Source organism: Seriola dumerili, unplaced genomic scaffold (genome assembly GCF_002260705.1).
Source record: "Seriola dumerili isolate Sdu_G_001 unplaced genomic scaffold, Sdu_1.0 BDQW01000017.1, whole genome shotgun sequence".
Lineage (NCBI taxonomy): Eukaryota > Metazoa > Chordata > Actinopteri > Carangiformes > Carangidae > Seriola > Seriola dumerili.
The window spans coordinates 8,988,492-9,006,595 of NW_019174272.1; the positions used below are offsets into that span (position 1 = coordinate 8,988,492).

The 18,104-nt window shown below is 43.2% G+C and overlaps 1 protein-coding gene across 6 annotated transcripts in view; it reads left to right on the plus strand.

The window, feature by feature from the left end:
* arvcf (ARVCF, delta catenin family member) overlaps nt 1–18,104 on the plus strand; it is a 135,715-nt gene that overhangs the window by 12,035 nt on the left and 105,576 nt on the right. Inside the window, exon 1 of one of the 6 annotated variants that reach the window (XM_022751880.1) lies at nt 7,803–8,026. The exons of the other annotated variants lie outside the window; for them this stretch is intronic. Within the exon in view, the coding sequence (XP_022607601.1) occupies nt 8,006–8,026 (21 nt within the window). The 5' untranslated portion in view covers nt 7,803–8,005. Of the gene's footprint in view, nt 1–7,802; nt 8,027–18,104 lie in introns of those variants that run through there. 6 annotated transcript variants of the gene reach the window in all.

An 18,104-nucleotide genomic window follows, 5' to 3' on the forward strand; every position in this document is an offset into this window, starting at 1 on the left:
CTCCCATAAACACCCTAATTACATTTGTGTGAAAGTGCCTCCTTTATTTATTTTTGTATACCACACTGTTCCCGTGGTCCTCCTACACTTATTTCGTCTCATTTTCTAGTTTCGTGTGTGCAGCCTGCAGAAAAGTCACATTTAAATTCTAATAATGTTGCTGTCTGCTTTCCATGTTTCCATATGGAACACATAATCATGTCTCACCACAGTTTAAAGGTTACTTGGTAAACTGGATGTGACAACATCTTCAGCTGTAAATGTTACCACTTGTGTTTTTAAATAATCTTTAGAGACGGATGCAAATGAGACAAATAGAGCAGCAGTGCTGTAGTTAAGGTGGAGGGGCATATTGTCCAGCAATCTCAGTGTTGAAGGTGCAATTCCTCCTTTACAGTCTAAAGCATTGCTTCCCAATCTGCAAGATGCTGATATCTCAGCAACTATTAGAATGGTTGCCATGACATTTTAATCATGATGAAAGGGTGCCAGTGGTCTAAAAGATTCAAGAGGCAATGTGATCCATTTACAAATCTAATAAATGTAATATACATTTGGGTAGTGAAGACTTCTTCCCACTAAATTGCTCAGCCACAAGTAAAAATGCAGAGTGCGTGTTCTATTTATGTTCCGGATAATCTTTTATTCATCCCTTTTTCAACATTAGGAGTCAAGTTTGAGTCGATGGCCCATGAATCACACTGCTTACCGCTCAAGGAAGGGGGCAAGTCCTTTTTGTGCCCCGGCTCAGTACGAGGGCTGACATGGAAGGACAGGAATTTTTACTCAAGGCTGGGTCTGTGCATATTCCTCTCATTCAGATGAACAGGGAGAGGGAGAGAGAGGGAGGTTTGAAGGGAAAAGCAGTGGAAAAACCTTTTGTGCTGTGGTGCTATTTATATTCCACTGAGGCGGCTCAAACCTTCATCCTTCAAATCAGCCCCCAACATTGGTAATGCCTGTCCTGGTGCACCTCCCTGCCATTTGATCACAATCCATTAAACCATTACGTTCACTAAAAGCACTGAGAGGGGTATCTCAGAACTGCTCCCATTCCCTTTACCACACATCCTCTCTGTGTACTCGCATAGGTGAACAGACAGGCTAAATATCTTTGAAGGGCACTGCCTCAGCCTGAAAGTTTCGAGAGAGCATGGAAATCTACGTATGTACTTGAAGATGACCATGGTTGTATAAACAGGCTGTTGGACTCGGTCGTTAAGTTCAGAGACTAAACTGTATAGGCCATGTGTTTAAAATAAAGCCCCTCTCCTTCACGGGACACCAGTGCCACCGGAGGAATGTGACCTCACCCCTCCCAGTGTCCAGCAGGATAACCAAACAAGGCTGGACGCTGACCCTGTTCAGCTGAAAAAAAAGACAACTAAATTGAAAACAGTTTCAGATCTTTGTAGTAGGGCTAGAGGTGTTCTTCAAAGCCTTGATTTAATTATCCTCATGAGTTTAACATACTGGTGCGACATTTTTACGACATGACTTACAAGCATGTAAATAGTCATCAAATGAGGACCAGAAGCCGCACCGAGCCTTGTTTTGGGAGGTTTGCAGGAGTACATTTGCACTTTATTGGATAGAGCATTCCTTAAGACTACAAATGGCTTAATGGCAAAAAGGGACTTAGAGCTAAACATTTCTTTTCCAATTTCACCCCAGTGTGTTCTTTAATAAAGGTTACCACAATGTGAATTTTTCAGTGTATTGCCAAGTAAATCAAATCAAAGAGTTTCAGCCCGGCCCTCCACAGTCTAAAGCGCAAAACTGTGCTTTTTATTGACTTTATTGCTACTCGGCAAAAACATGCAATCATCTAAACTGGTCTTGGGATCTAATGTTAATTAAAAAATACAAATTGACTTTTGTTTCATGTTGTTCATGTTGTTTCATTAACTATTCCTGAGAAGTGACTCAACCTGGATTTAAAAACACAGCTAAAGCAGACAAATGAAGCACAGAAGTACGGAATAATCCCCTCAAGACCCACAAACTACACAGTAGATGAATTAAGTCAGAAAGGGACGCCGTAACTCTCAGGTGGGCAGTTTACCTGGAATTAGCATAAAATCTCAATTATACTTAATGCTAACAGAAGCAAGCCTCTTGCTAGTAAACTGTCACTTTTCCACCCGTGTGCATCATTGTGGTTATCAGCATGTGAATCCTTGGCAACAGCAGTCTACAGCTGGTACACCATCAGATTATAGTAATAAAGTCAGAACCACACATGCACAGTATCTATTGACTTTGCACTCTGACTGACTGACTATATGAGTCCTGGCACTGCCTCAGGTGGAGACACACTACGTAGCTGGACAGACTGTGAAAGGACTGGACATGAAAGAGTCTGGAATCTGCAAACCTTTGCTGTTTTGTGTCACAGATTTGCTCACACACACACTTATGGTCTAAAAATCATGCAAATTGTCTTAAGCTGAAACAAGACTGTGGGGCCTTCTTTGTATGTTGCCCTGTTTGAAAAGGGTGAAGTGGAAAGAGGTTGGGCCTGGTATGTGATCTGCCTCACACCAAGTGTCTGAAAGTGATTCTTGTTTTGTAATGGATGATGGTGATAGTGCAGGAATGTGTGAAAAGATGGACACCACTCCTGACAGTCCTCTTTCTCCGAGGGCCTCATTCAAGCCCATCATTCTGTGCTGAATAAGGGCAAATATACCGAGCACACATTCCATGTGTGGAAAAAAAACAAACTTAAGCATTCGTTAGATGAATTATAATTACAAATGCAGCTGATGTAAGAAGCCAGTTGAAACCCACCAAGAAGCTGTGGACCACAGGCCATTTCTTACATGCCCCGCTATGAAAACGAGGTATATGAGAAATGGATTCTTACCTCTAATAGGCAATTTATACTTCGACAGTTAGCTGGACCAACAAGAATCTAAGAGGAGTTTCTCATGAAATTTAGCAGGAAGGAAGTTATCAGGCCATGGAACAACTACTTTAATTTGTATTTTAATTTTTACACATACTCTTGAACAACCAATCGAGAGACTCCATTACGAATCCAAAGGATATGTTCATCTAAAGTGAAGTTGATGGGAAAATTTGTGTGTAAAAGTTGACGATTTGCTGCATGTCAGCCTCAAACCGGTTCAAATTCTGTTGTTTGTGCCTCAGTCAGTGTCCCAATTACGCACGACAAGATGGAAAAGTAGAAAAAGCCTAATCCTGTTACAGTTGTATTTCAAATCTGTTGCTGTGCAGTTACAGTATTGGGACATAACAGAAAATAGATGGACCTTTGATCTGAAGTGATGTCATTTAAATAGAGCTTTATTTTCCTAAATGAAGGGAAAATTGCCTTTTTGCAATACAAAAACCCCACAATAGATTGGACTCTAATCCCCTGCATCGCTGAGTAGCCATTTTTCAAGGGGAAAATAAAACATGATAGTAAAAGTCATTAGATAAGGGCTTTTTTGCAAGCCATGCCATTGTTAGAATAAACAGAAGTCAGCCTGTAGCAGAGCAAATCATCTTGGCCCTGTGCACTCTCACACATACATTATTTTTGTCATCAGGTCTCTACACTGTCCAGTGACTGCTGTAAAGAATTCAGAGCAGCAAAGTCAGTGTTATCTTTAAATAAATTTTTTGCAGACCTGCTCTATAGTGAGATATTTAGTTGAACTTACTTTGTTCAAGTTTCAAGGCAAGGTAGTATTTCCCGAGAAATGTATTCTTGGCAGAGTGGAAAAGCTTTTGAAGTACTTTCCAGAATTAGATGTCATTAAAGTTTCCTTTGAGACCAGAGATTATGAAAACATTACTTTTTGTAATGAAACACCATATATATTTTCAAGTTGGTTCTTTTTCTATCTACTTTCCGTATCTGCTTTTGCTCCTCTGTTTTTCTCTGCATCTGGCATCCTGAACTGAGGCAAAAACATGATTTTAACAGATGCAGCTTCATTGGAGGTGTCTGGCTGTCAAAGCGCACCTTATTGCTGCACATTAACCTTTCTACCATCTGTTTCACACCATACGCCCTGACAGAGTACGGATGACTTCAGGAGCTTTGATTACAACTCCTGGATTATTCATACACCATGTACATTTATTTTACAAGGTCCGGGCATGGGTTGGCTAGACTCTAGAGAATAGAGCTTTTGTCTGACAGTAGCAGGCATTCCTGGAAACAGTATGTATCACCAACCTGTGATGATGAAGACGTTCCAGGAATTGAGTTGAAATGAAATGTTGAATATACTCTACTTTTTTTAGATATTTAATTTGCCCCGACCCGTCTTGTCAAATTTGACCCCAGTTATCAATTTCCTACATTTGCTTGAATGCTCATTGATAATCCCATACAGCAGTATGTCGTACCTGTCAGTGTACGAAAAGAGCAATAGTGTTTTTAAGTCATGCTAGCAAAGTGGTTCTAGGAATGGAAATGTCCCCATTTATCTCCAGCTTTGGTCTACACTGAAATATATCACAAACTATGGACTGCCGTGAAATTTGGTTCAGACATTTATGGGTCATTTGTTTCTCCTTGACTTTAGATTTGACCATTAGACATTTTTGGGGTTTTGTACTATGTCATGAAAACTGTTAAATTGATTGCCATGAAGTCTGGTGCATACATTTATCATGGGTTCCCAGAGAATGAATCCTACAGACTTTGGTGATTCCTTGATTTTTAAATCAAGTGGCAACCTCTGGGGCTGAAGAAGTGCCAAAAATTGCAGCCCCTCAAATGGCCACTTAAATAAACATGTATACAGCCTTGTGCAAAAAATGGTTTTGGTCTCCACAGCTAATTTCCCCCTTAATGACAACTGTACTGGGGTGAATTTCTTTATAATTTTAAAAATTTGATCAAGGCTTTAAGTTATGCATAATTGGTGTGTCACTTTGAGTGACAGGTGGATGAGCGTATCCTTGCCACAAACCGGCATTCACCTAAGTCTCAGCTCCACACATGCCCCATCCTTTTGCCCATTTTTGGTTTAGTCGAGAGTTATAGGGGGAGTCAGGCGCTGCCAAGATGGGGACAGCAGAGTAGTAGTATATACAGTCTGTGTTTTAAATGTCATACAAATATTGGATGGATTGCATGAAATTTGGTAGCTATTCATGCTCACCTCAGTATTGATTGTAAACCTCTTAGTGATGCCCTGACTAGCGTATCATCATGTCAAAAATTAAATTTTTGACCAGCCAAGACTTTGATTTACTACCAAATACAAGCAAAATTAATGACATTCCCATCCATCTCATTTGTATTTTGTGTTTACTGCTAATTAGCGAATGTTCGCAGGTTAGCATTCTAAACCAAGTAGGTGGACATCAGAAAGTTTGTTATCATGCGGACGTTCAAAGCACCACTATGCCTAAGTATAGCATCGCAGAGCCGCTAGCCTAGACTTATAGTTTTGTGTTAGCATTGAAATTTTGCAAATGTTTCGTAAAACAATAAACAAAACATTAAACTATAAATTGGACACATGCAAATCACAATTATCGTGATTTATAGATAAAATGGAAGAGTAATACTTCTTTTCTCCTTTGCTTCTATGAGTATTCCAGAGCACTTAATGGATTTTTAAACAAGGTTATGAAACTCACTCAACGCTTAAATGGCATAAATGGAAAGTGATATTGCAAATCACACAAGAGAAAGGAATGCACCACAGCTGAAGTTACGAGATTTTTTTTTAAACCACTTTTTGAGGGTAATGTTGGTTGGATGAATTCTTAATCATATTGTTGAAAGTAAATAGATCTAAATGTAATGGTGCATGGCGGGCCAGGTCTTTCATTAAGAACAAATGGAGCAGTAACATTCAGGGAGACGAAATAGTACTGCCAAGCTTGTGGAATGCAAAACCTCAGCCATTTCCCCTCCGTTTGGGATTTCTCCTTTCTCTGTTTTCTGTTTTTAGTTCAGTCATCCTTTTTCTCTCTCCTGTCTGTTCAGGCTTCGCTCAAAGTTGTCCTTAGTTAAGCCTCCATCTACTTTATTAGATTAACATTCCTATTCAGTCTTGGTCACAGTCATAGATATTTGAAAGTGAATTCTTTCACGTACGTCCCACCCCTCCCTTATATCAAGTGCAGTGAGAGGACTGGGACAAAGAGCTGGAGAAAAGGAGCTGTGTGTGCATGTGTGTGTATTGGGTGTAAAAATTTGCAGAGTATGGGGTGCCTTCGCTTTAGGAGGGGCAACTTTTGTTTTGTATGTGAGCCCCTGTCCCCCCATGCCTTCCTCCTCTTTTTTGTCGTCTCTCTCTGTCTATGCCAACAAGGAGGAGGGGTTGACGGGTTGACAGACAGACGCAGCTGGAGTGCATAGAGGGAGCTAGTCCCACCCCACTAAGATGCCAGAGATAGAGCGAGAGACATAGACCCAATGAGAGGGAGAGAGAGAGAGAGGGAGAGTGTGTGTGTGTGTGTGTGTGTGTGTGTGTGTGTGTGTGTGTGTGTGTGTGTGTGTGTGAGAGAGAGTGTGAGAGAGAGAGAGAGGAGAGAGAGAGAGAGAGAGAGAGAAAGAGAGAGGGGAGGAGGAGGAGGAGAGAGAGCTGCTACACAGTTCCTGCTGCCTGTCTGGGAACCCTCCTCTCTGTTAACACACCTCCTCTTTCCCCCCTTTCTCCCAGCCCTGGAGGTTTTTGTTCTCTCCCTGGCTAACTTTTTTGTTGAGAGAGTGTGTGTGTGTGTGTGTGTGTGTGTGTGTGTGTGTGTGTGTGTGTGTCTGTCTGTCTGTCTGTCTGTCTGTCTGTGTGCGCAGTTCAGTTCAGCTCCATTCCTTTTCTTGGATTCCTGCTTATGTTAGAGAGGGGTGATTGTGTAGGGGCAACGGCTTCATCTGCCCCCCCCCATCTCTCTCCATTCCATACATCCATAGAGCATCTTTGCAAAGGAGAAAGCAGGGTCCCTTTTTCAGCTGTGTCGAACTTGCTTGTGATAGCCACAATTACACTGGATGTAAAGTGATTTTAGTTTCAAAATAAAAGCATTAGCCTACTATTCCCATAAAAAAGGAACTCGTGTCAATCATTATGCTTTCATACCCTGGGAAAAAATGCAAGCTTTCTGCTGGAAATTTTCAGCTGTACTGCGTTTGGTCATGAATCCAAATTCTTATAGCTACTGTTTTCTAGAGGACATGCCTCTTGTCAAGTCATAGCAAAACACATATTTGTTTGAAACAACTGTTAGTAATCCTTAAATATTAATACACAACTACTACTTTATCATGAATGCGTGTATCACTTGTGACCTCCAATACGGCCAATAGAAGGTGCATTATGTCACTGTTTTAGGAGAACAATCCGGGCTTAAACTCTCTATGTTACAAAAGTTAATAATGCAATAGCAATGCCTAAGAAAATCTGTCTCTAACTGTATGACTGTCTGTATTTAACGGACATGTAAAATTTGTAAGCTGTAACAAACCCTTTAATGTATTACTTACATGTACTGTTAACCACTACAGCGGCTACTATATGATGTTTAAGTACCTTAATGTGTATCTTGTTTTGCTAGGTTAGCTTGTGGGACAATTGTTTTGGATTGGGGACTTGGAAAACAACAATAACCTAAATATCTCTTTGCACCATTTCTTGTAACAACGTAGATTCAACCTACAACTTGAATAGTAAATGCTTTTTTCCCCTGGGTGTTTAAAATTTAACCCTTATTTTGTATACATCATTAAAGCTAGCGACATGTGTGGTCTTCGAGATTTAATTTTGAAAGGCTCAGCGCCACACTTCCTGTATTTCTCTCGCTAACTCCGTGCAGCTCGACACAGCTGAGTAGGGGATGGCTGCTTGCGTCTGAGCTGCTACCTCTGCGCTCACAGAGGGAAAACTCAACGTAAATAGACGAGGAAAGCGTGAGGAGACGAGAGGAGGAGAGGAGGGAAAGGAGAACTTTTAAGAGAGGTGGAAATAGTTGTCACACATATCCCCGGGAGGTTTTTATTTTTTCGGGAACGAAGGGGGGATTTTGGACCATGCCTGCTGAAGTGAAACAGGTTAGTGTTGCTGTTCCTGCCGGTCTCCTGTCTCTCCTCTCACCGTATCTTCAGCCTGTCTGACTTCTCGTCTTTCTCCTCCTCCTAATTGAATCCTGATTGCTTGGGTTTTGTTGCATGCTTCTCTATTTTTTATATCCTCACTCATTGTCCATTCCCCCCCCCCATAAGGTTTTAAATATATGAGAGCAGTGATTCTCAGATTAATCGATGTCCTTCAGGAGGATAGTGTGTGTGTGTGTGTGTGTGTGTGTGTGTGTGTGTGTGTGTGTGTGCGTGCGCTGTACATGCCTTTGCACAGGCTACTGCATGACATCAGATACAGTAAGGACTGTACTTACACCACTAAGTGACCATTTCATGCTGTAAATAGTCATGACCAGGAGTCAGTGTTGGTCCTGTGTGTGTGTGTGTGTGTGTGTGTGTGTGTGTGTGTGTGTGTGTGTGTGTGTGTGTATTGGGGGGCTCCCTTGCAGTAAAGCAGTGCGATGACTTATGAGTTCCTTGACACATTCATGGGCTCAGATGTGTCCGTACCACCTATAGAATGACTGCTGTGATCGTGGGACGAGCAGGGAAGTATTGAAAGTTTGTCACTGATCATCGCCTATGAGGCTCTGAATGGGCCTGGGTCAGGATTTATTGCCTGAGCTGTAGTTGCCAGTTGTGTGAGAGACATGGCATTAAACCCTTTTGTCTTTCACTTGCACAGATACCGCAGGAATGTGCTTTTGTTAGCTCTTGCGAGTGTGTTACTGTGTCTGTGTGGGTGTGTACGTACCAGGGCATGATGTGCATACATTATTGGATGTGTTCCCTGTGTTTGAAGCGCATCCACAGGCAGCCTACACCATCACAACGCTCTTTTCCCCGCCGAGCTTGGCAGCGCTCAGATGCACAAGAAAGGAAGACAGCTATCCAAAAAGAAAGTAAGAAAGTGGAGGAAAGAAAATCTGATTGAATAAGGTCAACTTCTCATCAGTGCCGCTATACTCCGCTGGGCTGAGAGGGGTGGAGTTACCAAACCCCTGTCTGGCAGACAAAAACATTCTGTCAGCTCTCCACCTTGCTCTGATAATAATATGTTAACAGTTTGCCCCCCCCCCCCTGGATGAGTGCCACCCGATAACTTGAGGAGCCTCTGCCAAAAAGAGAAGGCGTTTTTCTCCCTTACGCACTTTTTGTTCTTTCCATCCCTTGGTTTTGATAAGTTTGAAGGCTGTACTCCAAGTGGGGATTGATGGATCAAAAACAGGGCAAAGTTGCCCGTTGGAATCTGTTGACTTGGATTATGTGAATGGGATGAAATGCATGTCCACAACTTGAGAGCATGTCCTCTCCAAATGTATCCCAAAATGGGTCAAAGACTGTGACCCCCCGTAAGACTGAGATAGCGGGCATACTTCAGAACAGGCCGGCATCGTGGCGTGACCTTTTCAACTCAGCGTTCCACATTCCACAGCTAGAAAGCACCTGCTTTGGCAATGCTGAAGGAGAAGAGTGGTCAACATGTGTCCAAGTCACACTTAAGCCATAGATGGATCCATTTCAGTGTCACTTCTGTTGTTTTGGTTGTCGTTCTCTTTGCTTTTGCTCAGTTACGGCTGTTGATCCAGAACGCTACCGAAGAAGAGTGGAGTTGTCATTTGAACCCTTTCCAGCTGCCGCTTTTAGCAGTGATGCTCTACACTGTACTCTGTATGTCCCTCAGGGTATCCAGCAGCTTAAAGTCACTTTTTATACTCTGAAGAATGTATAGAAAAAGGGACGATGGGAGAGATGCTGCTCTGCCTTGACCCCCATCTTAACGCTGCAGCAGAGCTTACAGTAAATGAGTTTTAGCCCACTGCAGATTACTGCATAGCCCTCAATTAGTGGGGGAGCCTGCACCACACCACGTCTGAGTTAAATATAAACTGGTCTTTATTTTAGAACTTTACACCAGCAGGGTAGCGCCCCAAATCCTTCGAATTTAGTTGCTGAGGCCATAGCATCTTCTGCTCATGAAAAATAGAAGAACAGATTTGTCGTGAAGGAGAAAGGAAAACATTATGAATAATCCAGTAGTCATCATCTTGCCAAGGTCTATCAAAACACCGACTTTACTTTTCCTCCGCAAGCTAGAAGGACCTGTCTGAATAACAAAATAATTCATCAGTGATTCAGCCAAAGACTAAAGAAGGTCTTGTCTTCAGACTGTGGGTTACTGCCAGATTCCTGACAGCTAGCGGGGCTTTCAGCTGCAGCGACTGAGCGTTCCCCCCTCTCCGATGCTGTTTGATTCCTTACCGAAATTAAAAAGCCGTCAAACTTCTCTCCATATTTTTTTTCTGCGGGGGTGTTTTTGTGTGACAACTCGACCGTCCTTGTGTATTCTTTTCCATTCCTTTCCTTCAGGCTCCCCTTTTGTGACTGCTGAAGATGTGCAGATCAATATTTGAAGACATTTAGAGCATGAGGAGTGGCATTGTTTGGGGAGTGGAGGTCATACAAGTATAATGCCAATGACCGGAAACATATGAGCTGTCAATGGCTGTGGAGAGTGCATCAGTGCAGGGGGCATTTACCATGGGGGTTGGGTGTAAGTTGGGAGTAGGGGGGTCATGAGTGCTGCTGTGTTTTGAAGGCGAGATGGTCTTGGAAGTGGTATGATCATATGGCGTTAGGCGCCTGGTGACTGGTGATACCAGATGGCCTGTTATTGCAGCACTCTACATGTATGTGCTCCTCAGTCGAGCGTGCAAGAGCCCCGTCAAACAGTTTATAATACCTCTCTGTCATGGACTGGACTGAAGTTCCAAACAGAAATATGTTGGCAAAAAGCTTTATTTTGCTTGCTGTCTCTACAAATTCTTGTCATTCTAGTTATTTTTAATATCAAATGTGTCATTAGCTCAGCAGGCTTATGTGTTTTTGTAAAACCACTGTCCTCAGATAATCAAGCAAAAAATGCCAAGTATTTGTTGATTCCAGCTTTTCGGATGTGAGGGATCTGCTGTTTTTCTCTGCTTTATATAATTGTAAATGAAATATATGACAAAGCAAGCAGTTTGCAGGTGTCACCTTTGGCTCTAGAAACGTCTGTATTCTGGGCAAATTTATTGTTCCCCATGTTTTCGAGCATGCTCCCCAATTGTCTAATTGATTTGTGAACTAATTGTTCAAATCTAAATAAATCAAGATTAATTCATAATGAAAATAATAATTGCACCCCTACTTTGTACTGTATATTGTAAAGCGATAGTCATTTATTATGCTTCTTAAATCTCGGATACAGTTACTACAGTAAATCTCCCGATGCAACACTATACCAAACATCTGGTCTGCCAACTGGGTTTAAACAAACACTAGGATATATGTGCAAATGCTATTTGACCCCAGCAAGTATTACACTGTACTAAACATAGGACACTGTATGTTGTTGCTGTGGATCATATGAACACACCCTGAAATTTTTGGTGTTTACTCTGTGGTTGTGTTCTGTGGAACACTAGGGGTCTGTGCCACTCAACCCATGGCACTACAGACCCGGCCCGCCCCCGCCTTGGCTTCCCCTCTCTGCTGTCCTAACCCATTTGGCTGGCTGACAGTGTGACCGATGCAGGCTCGCACTCGTTCACTCACTGTCTGACCACTGGCGAGGACCATAATGCTCTCTCAGCTTTCATCATCACGCTGATGGAATTAAAAAAAGGTGAGTGGCAGTAAATTGGAAGGCTGGAGTGGGTGCTGCAGATGGATGCTCTCATACTGCTATGTTTGGAAATGGCACTGGGGAGAAGAAGCAGCGCATTAATGAGACGGCAGCTTATTATCTTGCTTATTTTGTGTGTGTGTGTGTGTGTGTGTGTGTGTGTGTGTGTGTGTGTGTGTGTTGGGGGGGTGGGGTGGAGGTGTGGTGTTGCCTTGCAGTAAAGCAGTGCTTTGACTTATGTGTTCCTTGACACATTTGTGGGCTCAGATGTTTGTACCACATATAGAATGACTGGTGTGATCATGGGACAAAAAGTGAAGTACTCAGAGTTTGTCACTGATCTGAAGCCTGTGAGGCCATCCAGCCTTACAGTCTGCCTGCTATCAATAATGTGTGCAGGGTGCATGTAGTATGAAGCTCGTATGCATGCATATACAGTATTTCATGCACATCTTAAATTGTGTTTCCCTGGGTTACATTATATACAATTAACTCCCAATAACTTAATGACTTGGCTCGTACTGAGTTTTTGTGTTTTCCCTGCTGCCAAACATAGTAAATCGTCCAGAGATGAGGTGTAGACACGGCGTCAGTCCACTCTCCCTTCAGCACACAGATGCATACACATGCTAGAGGCTACAGAGGAACATCAATTGGATCCCTGGCTTATTTACTCACTCTTTGTCTGCAGGTCACAGACAGGGTAGTCCTGTTTATAAGGGAGTGGGATTCATGGGTTCCCCCGTCTGTGTCTAATAAACACCTCCCTATCTGTGCTGCTGGAAGCCAGCAACAAGAGCCATGTTTTTGATCGGGTAGATAAGAAAGCCACTTGCCCCAGAGTAAGCAGAAAAAACTCTGTCACACTGCGAAAGAGGCTGACCAGAAGTAGAACCCAGTACATTTTAAATAAAGTTGTGCTTGCAGCCATATCCAGGCTGTAATTATTATAGAGACAATATTTACACAATAATCTCATATCCTACTGGTGGTGTGATTACATAACAGCAACAGTTTGGTTATTACACAACCTGATGCTCTAATTTAAGAGATATAAACATCATTCTCCTGTTAGAATGAAACCATGATCAGTAAGGTCTGATTATTACTGATGCTTGTCAACAGATGTCCATAGTGCCAATAACAGTGAACAGTGAGTTACTGAACAGATTAAAAGCAGGTGTATACAGGAGTGGACTCCTTAATGACCCAGTCTGCTGTCATCTGCACTGACTAAAAAGAGCTGTGGGTGTGTTTTCGTATGCATGTATGTATGTGTGTGCGTGTGCAGGTTTTGCAGTGCATATACTTGTTTTTGTGTGTTTGCATGTGTCACCACTGTAATTGGCTTTCCAGCAGGGATTGTGGTTAAAGTTGCAGATGTGACAGTTCTTTGGGCAGCACCATGGAGCAATGAGGACCCTGGTGATCTTTAGAGCCGGTGATTGATGACACCATGGGCTGCAAATTCCCATTTTCTCAGCATCTGTAGCAAAGTAAAAACAGCCTGCAATGTGAGCGTGGGTGTGTAGAGGTGCTGTGGCTGAATTTGACCCTAACTGACAACCAGACTGCACTGTAACTGTCTTAGTATAATATCGATCATTTCCTCTGGAGGAAGAGAACAATCATTCAAGTGTATTAGATGGACTGCAGAAACATAAACAGTACTCAAGATATCCAATAGGATTAGTGGATTAATTGAAATAATAAGTACAATTAATCTTGATTTGAACATCAGTCTGTCAAGACTGTGTGGTGGAAGCTCTTTCCTCTTATTCCTCCCTTCTCCCACTCTTCCTGTGCTGGAAACACTGCTCCCACCCTGGCTTTCAATCGGAGACGGATCCAGTTCCGGGACCTTCTCAAAAGAACTGGGACTTCTTTGACTGTTACATATAGTTCATATAGGCTCCACCCCCTATGTCATGCAGCTGGGGACCTCTCAGAGGGGCCCTGAGGGGGAAGGTCAAAGTCCTCATAAAGCTTCCCTCAGGAGCAAATGCTCTCTCTGCTTCTCCCTTTCTCTTTTTAACCCCCTCCAGTACCATCCACATTGTACTATAGGCAGCACATGCAGTGCAGCTGTGGGGGCTGGGGGAGACGGCTTGCGTGTTTAGTCTGGAACTTTCTTTTGAGGGATTAGCCCACTTCCTGGCTCTGGGCCGGCCGCTGGAAGCAGTCGGGATGACGGCGAGAGCATCGATCCTCCATCATCATACCATCTGTCTCACGCTGCCTTTCGGGATTAATGATTCCCTCTGACAGCTCTTTAGTAGGGCTCCATCAGTGCCGGACGACCATTCAGATTACACTGACATGTGGCAGTGCGAGTAGTTTGCATGAGGCGTCTTGGGTTTATTTAGTTTAACTGCTGTGAGGAGTCTTCACAGCCAGCTCAAGCCAAACTGATATATTTTTGATTAAAGGTACAAACTATAGAAATGAACAGTAACTGTGATACATAAATAACCTCAGTCAATCTACATGTTTTCTCCAACATGTCAACACACGTATCTGACTAAATGCTGCCAGACGTGTGTCTGAACCAGTGACTGGTTGGATGAGGTGTACACCTGCGACCACCTGTGTATTCACTAACTTACTAACATTTGGTCAGTGTGGTAACAAACCTAACATATGACGTCTGTGCAAATTCATCACACTCATAGTTTAACCCTTTTTTCACATTGCATAACATTCATCAGCAGTTGCAGTGACATAAAAAAAAATAAAAAATTCATAATTACATCGTAGACGTTATATTGAATCAGTGTCAGATAATCTGATCTATGAAGAACAGATTCTTTGACTTGAACTTGATTCTGCTGACTGGCTCATACTCGCCCACTGTATCTGAAAAAAACAGTATGCATGTAACCATGGTACATCCATATTTTGCTCCCTCAGCTCAGTCACAAAGTCTGCAGGGAGTTTGAAGTGAGGGCTGACCGTTACTGACCCGCTGGTTTGTTGAAGTTTGCTGATGAGGTCTTGCACTTCATTAGAATGCCGCTCTCAACCTCCCAACACATAATAGTTGCTGTAACTGCTGATGGCTTTGGTCCAGGGAGGAAAATAAAAGAGGATGATAAAGGAGGGAAGAGTGAGAGGGAAAATCCAAACCACTGTAAACTGACCGGCCTTGGGGCCACAACGGCCCTTGCTACACACAGCCACAGCTGCCACAGCTCCAGCCCCAACCTGGCCTGCACACAAACATTATGTTAACCAGTGGCAAGAGTTCAGCCAAGCCAGGAACAGAACCTCTTAAAATGAGAAAATAAACGAGTTCCTGGCATTCTCTGAGCTGCCAATTCTCCTCGCAGACAACAGTTTGTACAGTTCAATGGTTTCTACAATAGAGGCATCCACACTCTGCACTGGCTGTCATATGCCATTACATGTGATGGCACAGCATTGTTACTCATCTCCTCATCTTCTCTTGATATGTGCTTAGTCCATTCCCAGAGGAGCCGCTGGTGAACAATGGAGTGATGCGCCTCCTCGCACATTCCACATGGCTCTATTGAGTTGTCTAATGAACCTCTACCGCATGCATGGCCTACGCTGGCTGGTTGGGCTCCACGAAATACCATCTCGGCCCATCACACCCCCTCATATTTAATTTGTTTGGAATGTGTAATAGGCTGTGAAGTGGAGCGTGGTGCAGTGTTGATCTGTGCCAGCAAGGTCTGCGGATATGGAGGGACAGGTGCCAGCCATCAGTGGAAGGTGCTGTACTTAACACTCTGCGCCGGGGTTGGAGAGTGTACAATCCTGGCCCTGTGGTGTAGGCTTTTAGAGCTGCCAGTGTCCTGTTGCTCCAGCCAAGCAAGCTTTTAGTTTGGTAATAGGACATCATAGCTGTCTGTTCTTTTTCTGAAGAGGGGGCAGCTGAAAGTTGGAGAGAAAAGGTTGTGTCCGGATTGAGTCGCAGGCCAGGAGAACCACAGTGGACATGAAACACAGCACAAATTACAGTCTTTATGCTCTAACTCAATCCTGTGGGATTAGAGGGAAGTCATACTCTGGGACACAGAATGAAAATGAACCAATTTTCTCAATAGTAGTCCCATTTCATTTTACTGCTATTACACTTTCAGAATTAATTATTGGTTCAGCATAATTCAGAAAGAATTAAATCATATTTTTGATGAAATATTCTCCATGTAGCAGTCTTAAATTACATTTTTACTTCAATAGATAATAATGCACTGCGAGAGTGTCAGTGTCTGAGACAGAGGACACTCATGACCTGCCGGTGCAGGTGCATTAGACACTGAGTCACTGGAACACCTTGTTTTCCAACATTATTTGTGCTTTTACATGTCTCCAAAAGGCAGACAGCATCATGAGTAGCTGCTGGTTTTATCTGTGCTTGTAGACATACAGCTTTGAAGACTGATACTGCAAGGACACTACCTTTAAAACAGAAGAGTCGCAGTCTGTGTTTTCCTAACTGGACCTTTGGATGCCATAACCATTACTCTCTCATGTGTATTTATTTCCCTGTGGCCGCTCTGAGTTGCCGTGAGTTACCAAACTGCTTTCCTGGATCCTTAGAGATTCAACGGGGGTCTCAGTTTAACACCCTGGTTGGTCAGGAGCTGTACTGAGGCATGTTTTTTTGCTTTTTTACCTCCTGAGATTTAGGACGTGTGGAAAAGGGTTCACTAAACCCCGTGAAGTTTTCAGAGTTAAGCAAACAAGGCCTGTTGACACAGACCTCCTTGAATTCCCAAATTCTTTCCATCATATTCTAGTACAGTTAAGAGAGGCTTAATCCAATAAAACCCACTCTTCGCCTGTTTTGTGCTTTGTCTCTCTTCAATCTTGCTCTGAGTGTGTGTGTGTGTGTGTGTGTGTGTGTGGATGTTGATGGGGGGGGTTCCTGTGAAGGAGGCTCCAGCTGCAGCCTCTGTTGTTCAGACCACAAGGGAACACTGGGAGTGTTTTTGGGGTCATGGAGCAGCTACATTCCAGACTCGAATGCTCAGATGAGAGAAGTCGTCCCTCGCTCTGCTCCGAGCCGTAACCCACCTCCGCTCTTTTCCCTGTGCCACTTATCCACGGTCCTTCAAGCATGATGTCCCTCAAACACTGGTGCTAATTAAGGCCGCTGGTATATGTAACCGGCCAGCAGAACATGTATCAATGCTTTCCCTGTGCCGTGCAGATGCGCCACTTACCGGTGTGCTAGAAGTCACAGGAGACCAGCCTGAGTGCCCCCCCTCCCCCGTCCGTCATGTTCTCACGCCGCTCATGTTGTGACAGGGCCTTGTTACGGTCTTGTACTGCTAATGGCGATGAAAGTGAAGCGCGCTGGGTGCTTTACTACCTTCTCTAATTACCTGCAGAAATGAACTCGGATTGTACTCTCTACAGAGAGGGAGGAAACTTTACAGGGGGAAATAAACATTTACTTTAGTTTTGTGGATTTAGGTGCAAGACACATTGAACCATGGGACACAGCAGGAGCGGCCAAGGTATGGGAGGGAGCGACTTTTCTGGAATGTGTTGACAGGAAGGTAGCATATCCTGACTACGGATGATTCTATCGACTAATTTCCCTGTCGATGAGACAGAAATTAAAATTTAGACAACTTGACTCTAAAAGTCTTATCTAATCTAATCTAAAAGTCAGAAAACAGTTGAAATTGAGAGCAATTTAATCAGGATCACAGCGTGTGCGGGTAAACAATGTCACCTCACAGATGGTTGATCCAGTAATGCAACAAATTCTCTGGAAATTCAATTCAGAAACTGGTAATAGGTTGAATAATCAAATTGGAAAGTTGATTATTGGCTGAGTCACTGAATTAACTACCTGAGAAATCAATGCACATTATCAGAACCAGAAACACTGTAATGAGCCTCACAGAGAAATGACTGTTACAACTGCACAGCACAGTGAGGGAAGAGGAAGTGAACTAGAGACCATCGTGCGATGGGATCAGCCGTGACGCCCCTTGAACATGTTGACGTTTTGACTGAGTACTCAGTAGTTATTACTACATTATTACATCTACTTCTTCCTACTACTTTATTTTGATCTTAACTACACACCTGTAAAGTTTCCTGACTCAATCTTTACAGCTGGGACAAAATCAGACCGACATATAAACACCTGCCAAGTCCTCAAAACCACCTGTGTGGTACTTCCTGCTACAGCAGGTGTCTCCAGGAACACATTTTGCCATGATGACACATGCGCACGCACGCACGCACGCACGCACGCACGCACACAAACGGCGCTAAATCCAGTGATATTACCACTGATCGCCACATTGCCTTCAATGTTCTAACACAACCAGGAACTGAAACATTTCTACCATCTCACTGCGTCCAGTATATCAACATATAGCCCAACCCTACCCATTG